The sequence below is a fragment of the Anomaloglossus baeobatrachus genome, chromosome 11 (assembly GCF_048569485.1).
Source record: "Anomaloglossus baeobatrachus isolate aAnoBae1 chromosome 11, aAnoBae1.hap1, whole genome shotgun sequence".
Lineage (NCBI taxonomy): Eukaryota > Metazoa > Chordata > Amphibia > Anura > Aromobatidae > Anomaloglossus > Anomaloglossus baeobatrachus.
In genome coordinates, this window is record NC_134363.1 from 18,146,689 (window position 1) to 18,164,319 (window position 17,631).

A 17,631-nucleotide genomic window follows, 5' to 3' on the forward strand; every position below is an offset into this window, starting at 1 on the left:
ATAATATAATAATGTATAATAATATAATAATAATAATATAATAATAATGTATAATAATTTATATAATAATAATAATATATAATAATATAATAATGTATAATAATATATAATAATGTATAATAATATAATAATATAATAATATATTGTAATAATGTATTGTATAATAATATAATATATAATATATTTTATATATGTTAGAGTTGACCCAAATTGGAACTTGGAATTGATTGGCAGAGCTAGCATATGCTTCACTATACGACTCCATACGCAATTGGTTTCCTTATAAGTTATGGACCATCTTAAATAATGGCATTTTAATACAATTCTTGTACCGTTTGCAGATTACATGCTCTTTGTTTCCTTCCATGTTGCAAACTGCAGAAAGAGTTTACTGAGAATCTGGCAGTGAGCTCATTCTATCAGGAAAGTTTGCAACTTTTATATGTGTTTTTACAAAACTCTTCTGGGCTAATATATGACTACAGACAACATAAAAGTTGAAAAATTATAATTATTGAATGGTTAGAAAAAGAAAAGCCTAGAGTGAGCTCACTGATTGATTTTCAGTTTGCTCATTCTGTAGCCAACAATATGGATTGAAAATAAAAGCTTGTAAAAGCTAAATGGCTTAGTTTTAATTGAACTTATTTTGCAAAAAACATATTTTTAAACTCAAATACAACCATTTAAAGGGGTGTGATACCCACAAATCAATATAGGTCAACATGATTAATGCTCTGTGTACACAAAACTGAGAACAGTCATTTTAGGAATGACCCTTTAACTCTTTATAGTCTGAGCTCCCACCGTGAATTGATCCTTCAAAAAAGGGAATAAGCAGCAATTTTTATGTAACTTTAGACACAAATAATGAATAAAACCGGAAATGAAAGTTACAAAACATTTAATGCAAATAATAAATATTTATTGATGGAACTTCAGTTGAATTTTTCTAAATGTGAGATGGAAAAAAAGAAAGGTTAAAAAGAAATCCAACCAAAGGGGAAGGAAAAAGAAATCTATAAGAAATTAGCCATGTCACCTTTTCTCTTACTCAGTATAAAATGTGCAACTGCTGCAGCAGGAGCCTCCCCCCTTTTTCTTTTTTACACTAGTGCACAGATTTGGTGAGTAATATACAGGAATACAATAATATATATTATTTTTTTATGCATTCTTTATATCATCTGTGTCAATATTTACACTGAACCAGTGTTCGTTACTTTTTTTTTTTTTTTTAAGAAACATACATATATTTTACAACTGCAAGTGCAACAGTGATACGAGTGATAAGGCCGGTGTGTAGACATGTAACACCGCTAAACACACATGAATACTTGAACTTCATTTTCAAGGTGCCAAATCTTATCCACTGGGTGCCGAGAGAGCAGATGCTTTTTGTGGCGCATCCCCGAATCGCTAATGATCTCCTGATGGGGGCTGCAAAAAATAAATAAATAAATAAATAATAAACGTATTATGTAAATAAATTAATAAATTAAAAAGCAAAAATAACTAATGATCTCCTTATGGGGACTGCAAAAATAAATAAATAAATAAATAATTATTTAATAAATTAAATAAAATTGGAAAAATACCTAGCAATTTTCTTATGGGGCTCCAAAAATAATTAAATAAATAATAAATTATTTCATTAATTCATTAAATTGCAAAAATAACTAATGATCTCCTTATGGGGACTGCAAAAATAATAAATAAATAAATAAATAAATAATTATTTAATAAATTAAATAAAATTGCAAAAATAACTAGCAATTTTCTTATGGGGCTGCAAAAATAATTAAATAAATAATAAATAATTTCATTCATTCATTAATTCATTAAATTGCAAAAGTAACTAATGATCTCCTCATGGGGCTGCAAAAATAAATAAATTATAAACTAATTATTTAATACATACATTATTGAATTAATGAATTAATTAAAATGCAAACATAGCTAACAATTTCTTTATGGGGGCTGCAAAAATAAATAAATAAATGAATGAATGAATAAACAAATAAAAAATAAATAAAATCATAAAAAATGCAAAAAGAAGTAATGATCTCCTTATGGGGACTGCAAAAATAAATAAATAAATAATTATTTAATAAATTAAATAAAATTGCAAAAATAACTAGCAATTTTCTTATGGGGCTGCAAAAATAATTAAATAAATAATACATTATTTCATTAATTCATTAAATTGCAAAAATAACTAATGATCTTATGGGGCTGCAAAAATAAATAAATGAATGAATGAATAAACAAATAAAAAATAAATAAAATCATAAAAAATTCAAAAAGAAGTAATGATCTCCTTATGGGGCTGCAAAAAAAAAGTAATACATTAATTATTTATTAAGTAAATTAATTAATCAATTAAAATGCAAAAATATAACTAATGATTTTCTTATGGGGGCTGCAAAAATCAATAAATTATAAATGAATTATGTATTTTAAAAATATTGAAATTTATTAATTAAAATGCAAAAATAGCTAGTGGTCTCCTTATGAGGGCTGCAAAAATAAATAAATAAAAAATAAACTAGGCAAAAAAAACAAACTAATGATCTCTGTATGGGGGCTGCAAAAATAAATAAATAAACAAATAATTAAGCATTTAATTAATAAATAAATAAATAAATAACTTAAAAAAAATGCAATGCCCCTAAAATTCCACGGGGGAACACTATTCTCCTTAAGGAGATTTTGCAAGCCAGTCTGGCTGCCAGGTAAGGGGACTTATAGCTGCAATGCCCCTCTGGGAAATATTCAAATTGTCTCTCCAGTAAAGGAGACAAACTCTAGCACAGCGCCACCTATTGGAAGTAGCGATCCTAAAAGTCACTACTTCCAATAGGTGGCGCTGTGCTAGAGTTTGTCTCCTTTACTGGAGAGACAATTTGAATATTTCCCAGAGGGGCATTGCAGCTATAAGTCCCCTTACCTGGCAGCCAGACTGGCTTGCAAAATCTCCTTAAGGAGAATAGTGTTCCCCCGTGGAATTTTAGGGGCATTGCAGCTATAAGTCCCCTTACCTGGCAGCCAGACTGGCTTGCAAAGTCTCCTTAAGGAGAATAGTGTTCCCCCGTGGTCCCCACATAGCTTTCTCATGAGCCAGATCAGACACCCCCATACTTTGCACTGACGAGGGGCAAGCACCCCGAAACACCGTGTCTGCAAATTGGGATTCTGATCTGGCTTATATATCCTGAGTCATATTACAAAGGATTGTCGAAAATCCACTTGTGACTTTTAGGATCGCTACTTCCAATAGGTGGCGCTGTGCTAGAGTTTGTCTCCTTTACTGGAGAGACAATTTGAATATTTCCCAGAGGGGCATTGCAGCTATAAGTCCCCTTACCTGGCAGCCAGACTGGCTTGCAAAATCTCCTTAAGGAGAATAGTGTTCCCCCGTGGAATTTTAGGGGCATTGCAGCTATAAGTCCCCTTACCTGGCAGCCAGACTGGCTTGCAAAGTCTCCTTAAGGAGAATAGTGTTCCCCCGTGGTCCCCACATAGCTTTCTCATGAGCCAGATCAGACACCCCCATACTTTGCACTGACGAGGGGCAAGCACCCCGAAACACCGTGTCTGCAAATTGGGATTCTGATCTGGCTTATATATCCTGAGTCATATTACAAAGGATTGTCGAAAATCCACTTGTGACTTTTAGGATCGCTACTTCCAATAGGTGGCGCTGTGCTAGAGTTTGTCTCCTTTACTGGAGAGACAATTTGAATATTTCCCAGAGGGGCATTGCAGCTATAAGTCCCCTTACCTGGCAGCCAGACTGGCTTGCAAAATCTCCTTAAGGAGAATAGTGTTCCCCCGTGGAATTTTAGGGGCATTGCAGCTATAAGTCCCCTTACCTGGCAGCCAGACTGGCTTGCAAAGTCTCCTTAAGGAGAATAGTGTTCCCCCGTGGTCCCCACATAGCTTTCTCATGAGCCAGATCAGACACCCCCATACTTTGCACTGACGAGGGGCAAGCACCCCGAAACACCGTGTCTGCAAATTGGGATTCTGATCTGGCTTATATATCCTGAGTCATATTACAAAGGATTGTCGAAAATCCACTTGTGACTTTTAGGATCGCTACTTCCAATAGGTGGCGCTGTGCTAGAGTTTGTCTCCTTTACTGGAGAGACAATTTGAATATTTCCCAGAGGGGCATTGCAGCTATAAGTCCCCTTACCTGGCAGCCAGACTGGCTTGCAAAATCTCCTTAAGGAGAATAGTGTTCCCCCGTGGAATTTTAGGGGCATTGCAGCTATAAGTCCCCTTACCTGGCAGCCAGACTGGCTTGCAAAGTCTCCTTAAGGAGAATAGTGTTCCCCCGTGGTCCCCACATAGCTTTCTCATGAGCCAGATCAGACACCCCCATACTTTGCACTGACGAGGGGCAAGCACCCCGAAACACCGTGTCTGCAAATTGGGATTCTGATCTGGCTTATATATCCTGAGTCATATTACAAAGGATTGTCGAAAATCCACTTGTGACTTTTAGGATCGCTACTTCCAATAGGTGGCGCTGTGCTAGAGTTTGTCTCCTTTACTGGAGAGACAATTTGAATATTTCCCAGAGGGGCATTGCAGCTATAAGTCCCCTTACCTGGCAGCCAGACTGGCTTGCAAAATCTCCTTAAGGAGAATAGTGTTCCCCCGTGGAATTTTAGGGGCATTGCAGCTATAAGTCCCCTTACCTGGCAGCCAGACTGGCTTGCAAAGTCTCCTTAAGGAGAATAGTGTTCCCCCGTGGTCCCCACATAGCTTTCTCATGAGCCAGATCAGACACCCCCATACTTTGCACTGACGAGGGGCAAGCACCCCGAAACACCGTGTCTGCAAATTGGGATTCTGATCTGGCTTATATATCCTGAGTCATATTACAAAGGATTGTCGAAAATCCACTTGTGACTTTTAGGATCGCTACTTCCAATAGGTGGCGCTGTGCTAGAGTTTGTCTCCTTTACTGGAGAGACAATTTGAATATTTCCCAGAGGGGCATTGCAGCTATAAGTCCCCTTACCTGGCAGCCAGACTGGCTTGCAAAATCTCCTTAAGGAGAATAGTGTTCCCCCGTGGAATTTTAGGGGCATTGCAGCTATAAGTCCCCTTACCTGGCAGCCAGACTGGCTTGCAAAGTCTCCTTAAGGAGAATAGTGTTCCCCCGTGGTCCCCACATAGCTTTCTCATGAGCCAGATCAGACACCCCCATACTTTGCACTGACGAGGGGCAAGCACCCCGAAACACCGTGTCTGCAAATTGGGATTCTGATCTGGCTTATATATCCTGAGTCATATTACAAAGGATTGTCGAAAATCCACTTGTGACTTTTAGGATCGCTACTTCCAATAGGTGGCGCTGTGCTAGAGTTTGTCTCCTTTACTGGAGAGACAATTTGAATATTTCCCAGAGGGGCATTGCAGCTATAAGTCCCCTTACCTGGCAGCCAGACTGGCTTGCAAAATCTCCTTAAGGAGAATAGTGTTCCCCCGTGGAATTTTAGGGGCATTGCAGCTATAAGTCCCCTTACCTGGCAGCCAGACTGGCTTGCAAAGTCTCCTTAAGGAGAATAGTGTTCCCCCGTGGTCCCCACATAGCTTTCTCATGAGCCAGATCAGACACCCCCATACTTTGCACTGACGAGGGGCAAGCACCCCGAAACACCGTGTCTGCAAATTGGGATTCTGATCTGGCTTATATATCCTGAGTCATATTACAAAGGATTGTCGAAAATCCACTTGTGACTTTTAGGATCGCTACTTCCAATAGGTGGCGCTGTGCTAGAGTTTGTCTCCTTTACTGGAGAGACAATTTGAATATTTCCCAGAGGGGCATTGCAGCTATAAGTCCCCTTACCTGGCAGCCAGACTGGCTTGCAAAATCTCCTTAAGGAGAATAGTGTTCCCCCGTGGAATTTTAGGGGCATTGCAGCTATAAGTCCCCTTACCTGGCAGCCAGACTGGCTTGCAAAGTCTCCTTAAGGAGAATAGTGTTCCCCCGTGGTCCCCACATAGCTTTCTCATGAGCCAGATCAGACACCCCCATACTTTGCACTGACGAGGGGCAAGCACCCCGAAACACCGTGTCTGCAAATTGGGATTCTGATCTGGCTTATATATCCTGAGTCATATTACAAAGGATTGTCGAAAATCCACTTGTGACTTTTAGGATCGCTACTTCCAATAGGTGGCGCTGTGCTAGAGTTTGTCTCCTTTACTGGAGAGACAATTTGAATATTTCCCAGAGGGGCATTGCAGCTATAAGTCCCCTTACCTGGCAGCCAGACTGGCTTGCAAAATCTCCTTAAGGAGAATAGTGTTCCCCCGTGGAATTTTAGGGGCATTGCAGCTATAAGTCCCCTTACCTGGCAGCCAGACTGGCTTGCAAAGTCTCCTTAAGGAGAATAGTGTTCCCCCGTGGTCCCCACATAGCTTTCTCATGAGCCAGATCAGACACCCCCATACTTTGCACTGACGAGGGGCAAGCACCCCGAAACACCGTGTCTGCAAATTGGGATTCTGATCTGGCTTATATATCCTGAGTCATATTACAAAGGATTGTCGAAAATCCACTTGTGACTTTTAGGATCGCTACTTCCAATAGGTGGCGCTGTGCTAGAGTTTGTCTCCTTTACTGGAGAGACAATTTGAATATTTCCCAGAGGGGCATTGCAGCTATAAGTCCCCTTACCTGGCAGCCAGACTGGCTTGCAAAATCTCCTTAAGGAGAATAGTGTTCCCCCGTGGAATTTTAGGGGCATTGCAGCTATAAGTCCCCTTACCTGGCAGCCAGACTGGCTTGCAAAGTCTCCTTAAGGAGAATAGTGTTCCCCCGTGGTCCCCACATAGCTTTCTCATGAGCCAGATCAGACACCCCCATACTTTGCACTGACGAGGGGCAAGCACCCCGAAACACCGTGTCTGCAAATTGGGATTCTGATCTGGCTTATATATCCTGAGTCATATTACAAAGGATTGTCGAAAATCCACTTGTGACTTTTAGGATCGCTACTTCCAATAGGTGGCGCTGTGCTAGAGTTTGTCTCCTTTACTGGAGAGACAATTTGAATATTTCCCAGAGGGGCATTGCAGCTATAAGTCCCCTTACCTGGCAGCCAGACTGGCTTGCAAAATCTCCTTAAGGAGAATAGTGTTCCCCCGTGGAATTTTAGGGGCATTGCAGCTATAAGTCCCCTTACCTGGCAGCCAGACTGGCTTGCAAAGTCTCCTTAAGGAGAATAGTGTTCCCCCGTGGTCCCCACATAGCTTTCTCATGAGCCAGATCAGACACCCCCATACTTTGCACTGACGAGGGGCAAGCACCCCGAAACACCGTGTCTGCAAATTGGGATTCTGATCTGGCTTATATATCCTGAGTCATATTACAAAGGATTGTCGAAAATCCACTTGTGACTTTTAGGATCGCTACTTCCAATAGGTGGCGCTGTGCTAGAGTTTGTCTCCTTTACTGGAGAGACAATTTGAATATTTCCCAGAGGGGCATTGCAGCTATAAGTCCCCTTACCTGGCAGCCAGACTGGCTTGCAAAATCTCCTTAAGGAGAATAGTGTTCCCCCGTGGAATTTTAGGGGCATTGCAGCTATAAGTCCCCTTACCTGGCAGCCAGACTGGCTTGCAAAGTCTCCTTAAGGAGAATAGTGTTCCCCCGTGGTCCCCACATAGCTTTCTCATGAGCCAGATCAGACACCCCCATACTTTGCACTGACGAGGGGCAAGCACCCCGAAACACCGTGTCTGCAAATTGGGATTCTGATCTGGCTTATATATCCTGAGTCATATTACAAAGGATTGTCGAAAATCCACTTGTGACTTTTAGGATCGCTACTTCCAATAGGTGGCGCTGTGCTAGAGTTTGTCTCCTTTACTGGAGAGACAATTTGAATATTTCCCAGAGGGGCATTGCAGCTATAAGTCCCCTTACCTGGCAGCCAGACTGGCTTGCAAAATCTCCTTAAGGAGAATAGTGTTCCCCCGTGGAATTTTAGGGGCATTGCAGCTATAAGTCCCCTTACCTGGCAGCCAGACTGGCTTGCAAAGTCTCCTTAAGGAGAATAGTGTTCCCCCGTGGTCCCCACATAGCTTTCTCATGAGCCAGATCAGACACCCCCATACTTTGCACTGACGAGGGGCAAGCACCCCGAAACACCGTGTCTGCAAATTGGGATTCTGATCTGGCTTATATATCCTGAGTCATATTACAAAGGATTGTCGAAAATCCACTTGTGACTTTTAGGATCGCTACTTCCAATAGGTGGCGCTGTGCTAGAGTTTGTCTCCTTTACTGGAGAGACAATTTGAATATTTCCCAGAGGGGCATTGCAGCTATAAGTCCCCTTACCTGGCAGCCAGACTGGCTTGCAAAATCTCCTTAAGGAGAATAGTGTTCCCCCGTGGAATTTTAGGGGCATTGCAGCTATAAGTCCCCTTACCTGGCAGCCAGACTGGCTTGCAAAGTCTCCTTAAGGAGAATAGTGTTCCCCCGTGGTCCCCACATAGCTTTCTCATGAGCCAGATCAGACACCCCCATACTTTGCACTGACGAGGGGCAAGCACCCCGAAACACCGTGTCTGCAAATTTGGATTCTGATCTGGCTTATATATCCTGAGTCATATTACAAAGGATTGTCGAAAATCCACTTGTGACTTTTAGGATCGCTACTTCCAATAGGTGGCGCTGTGCTAGAGTTTGTCTCCTTTACTGGAGAGACAATTTGAATATTTCCCAGAGGGGCATTGCAGCTATAAGTCCCCTTACCTGGCAGCCAGACTGGCTTGCAAAATCTCCTTAAGGAGAATAGTGTTCCCCCGTGGAATTTTAGGGGCATTGCAGCTATAAGTCCCCTTACCTGGCAGCCAGACTGGCTTGCAAAGTCTCCTTAAGGAGAATAGTGTTCCCCCGTGGTCCCCACATAGCTTTCTCATGAGCCAGATCAGACACCCCCATACTTTGCACTGACGAGGGGCAAGCACCCCGAAACACCGTGTCTGCAAATTGGGATTCTGATCTGGCTTATATATCCTGAGTCATATTACAAAGGATTGTCGAAAATCCACTTGTGACTTTTAGGATCGCTACTTCCAATAGGTGGCGCTGTGCTAGAGTTTGTCTCCTTTACTGGAGAGACAATTTGAATATTTCCCAGAGGGGCATTGCAGCTATAAGTCCCCTTACCTGGCAGCCAGACTGGCTTGCAAAATCTCCTTAAGGAGAATAGTGTTCCCCCGTGGAATTTTAGGGGCATTGCAGCTATAAGTCCCCTTACCTGGCAGCCAGACTGGCTTGCAAAGTCTCCTTAAGGAGAATAGTGTTCCCCCGTGGTCCCCACATAGCTTTCTCATGAGCCAGATCAGACACCCCCATACTTTGCACTGACGAGGGGCAAGCACCCCGAAACACCGTGTCTGCAAATTGGGATTCTGATCTGGCTTATATATCCTGAGTCATATTACAAAGGATTGTCGAAAATCCACTTGTGACTTTTAGGATCGCTACTTCCAATAGGTGGCGCTGTGCTAGAGTTTGTCTCCTTTACTGGAGAGACAATTTGAATATTTCCCAGAGGGGCATTGCAGCTATAAGTCCCCTTACCTGGCAGCCAGACTGGCTTGCAAAATCTCCTTAAGGAGAATAGTGTTCCCCCGTGGAATTTTAGGGGCATTGCAGCTATAAGTCCCCTTACCTGGCAGCCAGACTGGCTTGCAAAGTCTCCTTAAGGAGAATAGTGTTCCCCCGTGGTCCCCACATAGCTTTCTCATGAGCCAGATCAGACACCCCCATACTTTGCACTGACGAGGGGCAAGCACCCCGAAACACCGTGTCTGCAAATTGGGATTCTGATCTGGCTTATATATCCTGAGTCATATTACAAAGGATTGTCGAAAATCCACTTGTGACTTTTAGGATCGCTACTTCCAATAGGTGGCGCTGTGCTAGAGTTTGTCTCCTTTACTGGAGAGACAATTTGAATATTTCCCAGAGGGGCATTGCAGCTATAAGTCCCCTTACCTGGCAGCCAGACTGGCTTGCAAAATCTCCTTAAGGAGAATAGTGTTCCCCCGTGGAATTTTAGGGGCATTGCAGCTATAAGTCCCCTTACCTGGCAGCCAGACTGGCTTGCAAAGTCTCCTTAAGGAGAATAGTGTTCCCCCGTGGTCCCCACATAGCTTTCTCATGAGCCAGATCAGACACCCCCATACTTTGCACTGACGAGGGGCAAGCACCCCGAAACACCGTGTCTGCAAATTGGGATTCTGATCTGGCTTATATATCCTGAGTCATATTACAAAGGATTGTCGAAAATCCACTTGTGACTTTTAGGATCGCTACTTCCAATAGGTGGCGCTGTGCTAGAGTTTGTCTCCTTTACTGGAGAGACAATTTAAAAAAAATGTAAACACAACTTCATGGTCTTTTTATGAGGGCTACAAAAATAAATAAATAAATAATAAATACATTAATTATTTAATAAAGAAATACATTTATTAATTACAATGCAGAATTAACTAATGATCTACATATCAGGAGTGCAAAAGTAAATAAATTAATTATTTAAAAAATATATTAATTAATTAATTAAAGTATGAAAATAACTAGTAGTCTCCTTATGGGGGTCACAAAAATAAATAAAGTAATAAATATTTTTTTAAATTAAGAAATAAATAATTTTTTTAAAATGCAAAAATAAGTAATGATCTCCCTATGGAGGCTGCAAATGTAAATAAATAAATAAATACATTAAGTATTTATTTAATAAATTACCGGTATATAAAATGAAAAAATAACTAATGATCTCCTTATGGGGGGCTGCAAAAATAAATAAATAAATAAATAAACAAATAATGTGTAAATAAATTAATTAAATTAAATGTAAAAATAAATATATAATAATATAATATATTATAATAATATATTATAATAAAAATAAAAATAATATTAAATAAGGTAAAATGGTAAATAATATATATTGTACGAAAGAAACTTAATTTATAGGTTTAGAAAACAGATTACAAGGGAGCATGTTTGTGTATTACAATTGATGATTTCATGGAGGATGGTGTAATGCCTCCTTTCACCTGCGGGGGCAACTTGACTCCTTTTTGGAATTTTTGGAAAGTCAGAGTTTGGACAAAGGCTTAAAGTTTGGTGACTTATCATTTACCATAGTACTCGCTGGTTTGGAGCAGGCAGGCGTCCTCCTCTCCGGTGCACGCTATGGTTTGCTTGGAGTAGCACCACTTTGAATAGACGGACAGGCAGGTCGGGCAGCTCAACCCATTTGGCTGAAAATTATCATCAGGTACTAAAATAAAACAAAAAAGATAAATAAACAATATACTGGTGACAACCTTAAATTGCTCCATAAAATAATTTTTTTCTCCCAGAAAATTACTACAATTCCACATTATTCATATACACGGGTTTATGTCCTTTGTGTGTATAGGAAAAACACAAAAAATAGAGGGAAAAAGGCAAACCACACAAAATCCCAAAATTGGGGCAGACACAATTGTTGCCCTCTCAGCTTAATATTTGGTTGCACACACTTTACCCTTTGCAATAAATCCCTTCCATCAGTCGCCTTCTGTAACTATCCACAAGTTTCTCCCTCCTCTCACCTGGAATCTCAGACTTTTCCTTATAAACGTCTCCAAGTCTCTGATATCTGAAGGCGTCTTCTCTTCTTTCCTCCTCACCTCTACTCTCCTCCCCTCTCCTGCCCCTCCCCTCCCCTCTACTCTGCTGTCCCCTCCTCTCCCTCCCCTCCTCTACCCTCTCCTCTCTCCTCTCCTCTCTTCTCCTCTCCCCTTTCCTCTCCTCTCCTCCCCTCCCCTCCTCTCTCCTCTCCCCTCCCCTCCCATTTGCTCTCCCCTCCTCTACCCTCTCCCCTCTCCTCTCCTCCCCTCCCTTCCCCTCTCCTTTGCTTTCCCCTCCTCTACCCTCTCCCCCTCTCCTCCCCTCTTCTCTCCTCTCCTCCCTTCCCCTCTCCTTTGCTCTCCCCTCCTCTACCCTCCCCTCCTCTCCCCTCCTCCCCTCCCTTCTCCTCTCCTCCCCTTCCCTCCCTTTTCCTATCTTCTCCTCTCCCCTCCCCACCCCTCTCCTATCCATTCTCCTCTCCTCTCTTCTCTTCTCCCAACAGCAATTTTGAGATCTCTCCACAAGTGTCAATGGGGTTTAGATCCGGACTCATTGCTGCCACTTCAGATCTCTCCAGCACTTTGTTTCATCCTTTTCTGGGGCTTCTTGAAGTGTTTTTGGTCATTGTCCTGCTAGAGACCCCTGACCTAGGATGCACACCTAGTTTTCTGACACTGGGCACTACATTCCTTGCACACAGTTAAGGCCCCCAGAGGCAGCAAAATATCCGAAAACAACTTTGTCTTCCACCATGTGTGACTGTAGGTGCTGTGTTTTTTACTTTGTAAGCCTCATTCTGTTTTTAGTAAACAGTATAATGATGTGCTTTGCCATAAAGCTCTATCTTTGTCTCATCTGTTCACGGCTTTCCCAGAAGGATTTTGTTTCCTCACGTACAATTTGGCTTTTTTTCTGTCTCTGTGTCAGCAGTAGGGTCCTCCTGGGTCACCTCAATAGCATTTCATTTAATTCAGATGTGGACAGATAGTTCATGCTGACACTGATGCCCCGGAGCTGCAGAACAGCTGAAATTTCTTTGGATCTTGATTGTGAGCTGCAGCTTGAATTGCTCTTGAAATTTATTGGGGCTTATACACCATCCAGACTATCCTGTGTTATAAACTTTCATCAATTTTTGACTGCTGTTCACATCCAGGGAGACTACCTACAGCACCATAGACTGTAAACATCTTAATTATGTTTCACACGGTGGACAAAGGAACATCAAGATCTTTGGAAATGGATTTGTAACTTTCAGATTCTTGATATTTTTCAACAATTTTGGTTCTCAAGTCCTCAATACTGTTCTCTTTATCTCTTTCTGTTCTCCATGCTTAGTGTGGCACACACAGACACACAATGCAATGACTGAGTCACCTTCTCCCATTTTTAACTGATTTCAGGTGTGATTTTTATATACCCACACCTGTTACTTGCCACAAGGGAGTTTGAAGGATCATCACATGCTGGAAACAAAGTTGTTTACCCACAATTTTGGAAAGGTGGCAATTATTTTTTTAGGGCCCATTTTCAAGATGGTATGCATAGTGGTGGGTATTTATATATAGGGGCAGCTAGTACATATAGAGAGATGGTATGGGGTACTTACATATAGGGGCAGTGTGTTGCTCAACACTATATGGCGTTAGTGTGATGCTAATCACTAGGTGGTGCTAGATACTACTTACATGCATTGTGAATGGAGAGGTAGTCAGAAAGCTGGGAACAGAAACCAGGATGACACGACAGGACACAGGGAGCAGGCAGAGATGAGATCAAGAAACAGGCCGAGGGTCAGGATACCAGGAGAGTATGTATAGGATAAAAGGAGCAGGAGGAGACGTGGTCAGGAGAAGGTCTGAGGTCAGAAGCCAGGAGGTAACGACAAAGTCAGTGGAGTGGGCAAGGTAGAGTCAGCTACAGTCCAGGTTCGAGAAGCCAAGATTAGATAACTGTTCACAATGGAAGCCAAGAGCACTTACTGCAGAACCAGGAAATACGACTGGCTACATCTTAGGCGAGCATGCTCCCTAATGAAGCAGAACAATCACCCTGTTACGGGGGGACCGGCAGATTAGGACCGGGGAGTATATATCCTAATCGCCAGTCGGGGCACACCGTGCTCCAGATGACAAATGAGCTGCTGGCACCTGAGGGTTAGGCGGAGACTATTGAGCTGGATGGCTCTGAGATAACCCAGGGAACCGGTCACCTGTGTAGGGACACGTCAGACCGGACGACAACCCAGTTAGCGTTTTGGTGGAATTGGCGCAACCCCGACCACGTGTGCAGGGAACACGTCAGGCCAGATGGTGACCAGGTATCTTTGACCAAGAAGACCGCTGCGATAGCACCCTGTCGGCCAAGTGTGTCAGACACGACAGGCCGAGCGGTCCTCCGATTATCGTTTCTGGTCCCTATGCAAATGGCCACGTGTAGAGGACACGTCAGGCCAAGAGATCACACCAGTAGCATTGACTGGGAAGCCAAGGAGGATTGTAGATTCACACACCTAATCGAGGAACACCCTGTTAACTCCACAGGGGTCCGGGGGTACGCTGTCCGTGCGCGTAGGAGGCACAACCGGACAGGTGGCGCAGCAGGTGCGTTGTCCGTGTGCGTAGGGGGCACATTTGGACAGGAGGCGCAGCAGGTGCGTTGTCCGTGTGCGTAGGGGGCACAATCGGACAGGAGTCGCAGCAGCCGCAGCCCAGTTATCTCCACTGGGCTGCACAAGCAAAACTGGACAGTAGGAGGTGGAAGACCGGCGCCTGACCCTTACATGCTAAGCCACAGGTGTCTTGGCGTGACAAGCACCGGATGCCTAACCCTACCTACCGCTTCCAAACACAGGCTTATGCCGCAATAAGGCTCTGACATGGAGGTGTGATCTGTCTGAGAAAATGTGAAGACTGTGCACCTCTATGTTGTCTCCAGCCCCTTTTATAACCTGGGTCCGCCCCAAACCCAGGGTGGACCACAATTGCACCTCCAGGGTCCAATAGCAGAGTGCCATGTCATCAGCGACATCACCAGCGGCCTATCCGGAACCGGCGCATCATTGATGACCTCATGGCAGCCACGCCCCAAACACTTCACCAGTCATCGTCTGACGACCAATGGTGTGGTGCCGTGTCATAGGGGTGGGCCTCAGCGAGCCAGTCCGGAGTGGCCACATCATCAGGGCACCTGATGCCCTCTGGCCTATCAGGGCCTGCCACCTCACGGACATGCTCAGTAGGGTCCTTACCGGACCTAGCCTCTGATGCACTAAGTGCCTGAGCATGCTCAGTAGCCAGAACAACAGTTTCAGAAATATGACTATCTGCCTGATCATGCTCACTAGGCACAACACAGGACTTAGACACGGCACGAAGTCACAGTACCTGTGCAAAGAGTCTTTTCGCACTAAGTATAGGAGCATGCGCTGTAGCCCGAACTGAAGACTTAAGGCTGCTTTACACGTTGCAATTTCGCATATGATATCGTATAAGATTTGCAACGCCCCCATCGTATGTGCGGAATGGGCAATTTGTTGCCCGTGTTGCACAAACGATTAACCCCCGTCACACGTACTTATCCGTCCATACGACCTCGCTGTGGGCGGCGAACGTCCACTTCCTGGAGTGGGAGGGATGTTCGGCGTCACATCGACGTCACACGGCAGCCGGCCAAAAGAAGTGGAGGGGCGGAGATGAGCGGGACGTAAATGTTGCGGGCAGAGGGGACGCGATCGCCACTCTCGGGTCCGGGGCTTCTGCTGCTGCTGCTCGGTGGCTCGAGCGGTGGACCGGACCCGGGGACTCGAGCAGCACTCCTCAGAGTGAGTGAAATGGGGATGGTATGTTTAGGGAGATTGTTCGTAACGCCACCCATGGGTTGTGGTGATAAGGGCACCACCGCTGCTGGTAACAGGGATCCCGGGAGAGATGGTAGGGAGCAGCTAGGATGTTGTCCCCTCCATGGGCAGGGGTTGGTGATCCCGGGGCCCGATGGTGTAATGGGGAGGCCAGATGGCTGGGATGCAGGGACTGCGCGGCATGGTGCTGGACAGCACTGGTGTACTCACTCAGACTATCACTGACAGAGTCGTAGGTAAACCAAAACGGCCGGATGGACGGGTCCCGCAGCCGGCTGCAGTGTTGTTGTTGTGCTCTCCCCAGACGGCTGATGGTGGCTGTCTTTCCCTGCACCTTTGAGAATGTTCTTGACTTCTGTGGTTGCCCACCGATAGTCCGCTCCCCGGCGTATAGGTGCCGTAGGAGCCCGTTTTGCCCGCAAGCGCTGGCCCTTGGATCTCTAGCCTGTGGTGGTGGCTGTATATCATCTCTGGGTGGATGGTTGCCTTCAATCGGGACTTGGTTGTTAGGGAACCCCGGGGGTTCCTGTCACATTCGGATTTGACTATTGACGGCGGCTCCAAGCCTGGTCGGAGTCCGATGGCCCTGCCTGTGTGCTTAGCTTCACTCCATTCCCCGGTCCGGTACCGGTAGGCCGATGCCCAACCCCGGTCCTTACGGCTCTGCCAACCTTGCTGTCAGTGTCTGGGCTCCAACCCAGACACCTCAAGTCTTCACTCCTCTCACTTTCACCTCCAAGACTAAACTCACACTTTTCCCACCTCCAGGCCTGTGAACTCCTCGGTGGGTGGGGCCAACCGCCTGGCTCCGCCCCACCTGGTGTGGATATCAGACTCTGGAGGGAGGCAACAAGGGTTTTTGTCTGACTGTTGTAACTGTCTAGGGTGGGGGGAGTGTGCATGTTGTTATGTATGTGACTACCTGGCTAGTCCAGGGCGTCACATAAACATCCCGCCCACCTCCTTCCTTCCACATTGCCGGCTGGAGCCGCGGGAGGCAGGTAAGATCTGTTCATCGTTCCCGGGGTGTCACACACTGCGATGTGTGCTGCCTTGGGAACATTGAACAACCCGACGTGCAATTCGTCAGGATTCAACGACGTGTATGCGATGAACGTTTTAACGTTCAATCGCAATCGGACGTACCTGTCACACACTACGATGCCGCATGTGCGTCACTTACGATGTGACCCCGCCGACATATCGTAAGATATATTGTAGCGTGTAAAGCGAGATTTAGCCTCAGAAATGGCACTATCAGCCTGAGCATGTTCACTAGGCGAAACACTGGACTTAGGCTCTGGCTGGGGTAAATCGGCACACGCATGCGCACTAGCCGCCTCTCCACACTTAGACGTGGAGGTGCACGCAGCCAGCTGGTCGACCTGAGGCACGGCCAAAAACCTCAGCCGGCGCCTGGGCGCAACTGGAACCGCAGCAGGCTGTTTGCGGCTATGGCGGCGCCGATTCGTAACACAGCCAGAGCAAGGAGCACCAGCATAGGACCCAGTGCTGAAAAACCACCCTCCATAGTGGCTCAAGACAAACAACAGAGCATCTCAACCTGCAAAACACACTACGCAATAGTACAGGCAAGGACTGGCTCTGCAGGAGAGCATGGCAGAACATAACAAAGCACAAGATGTTCTGCACATCAGGAGTGTGACAGGCAGGTGGTACATGGAGGAGGCAGTACTTACACATAGGGTGCGGTGGAGTACAATTATCAGTGTAACAGCAGGTTGTGCTTCTTTGGATCCTTCCATTGGATGCACTCATACTACCGGGGGAGTCACAGTGATGTTTGGGAGCACAAGACATGTCAAATATGGCCCCATCTATAATAAAAGTGACAATCAGTATACATGACATCATAATCTTTACATCTATGTTTCCATCTATTCTGCAGCCACAGAACTTCTCTCACTTTAAAAAGCTTGCCCTGATCCTCCTAATTCTAGACTGACATAAAGCTAGAAAAGCAAAATGTGACGATTGTCACTAGGTGCCGTTAGACACTACTTGCATGCAGTAAATGGAGAGGTAGCCCGACAGGCTGAGATCATAAACCAGGAGGTCAAAACAGTACCTGGGAAGAATACAG

At 44.7% G+C, this 17,631-nt stretch overlaps 1 protein-coding gene across 1 annotated transcript in view; it reads right to left on the minus strand.

Annotated features, from left to right (window-relative positions):
- Positions 1-136: 136 nt before the first annotated feature.
- LOC142256400 (phospholipase A2 inhibitor and Ly6/PLAUR domain-containing protein-like) overlaps positions 137-17,631 on the minus strand; it is a 25,111-nt gene continuing 7,616 nt past the window's right edge. Inside the window, exons 3-5 of the mRNA XM_075328066.1 lie at positions 17,228-17,365; positions 11,193-11,333; positions 137-1,440 (exon numbers count right to left, since the gene is read on the minus strand). Coding sequence (XP_075184181.1) covers positions 1,238-1,440; positions 11,193-11,333; positions 17,228-17,365 — 482 coding nt within the window. The 3' untranslated portion in view covers positions 137-1,237. The remainder of the gene's footprint in view (positions 1,441-11,192; positions 11,334-17,227; positions 17,366-17,631) is intronic.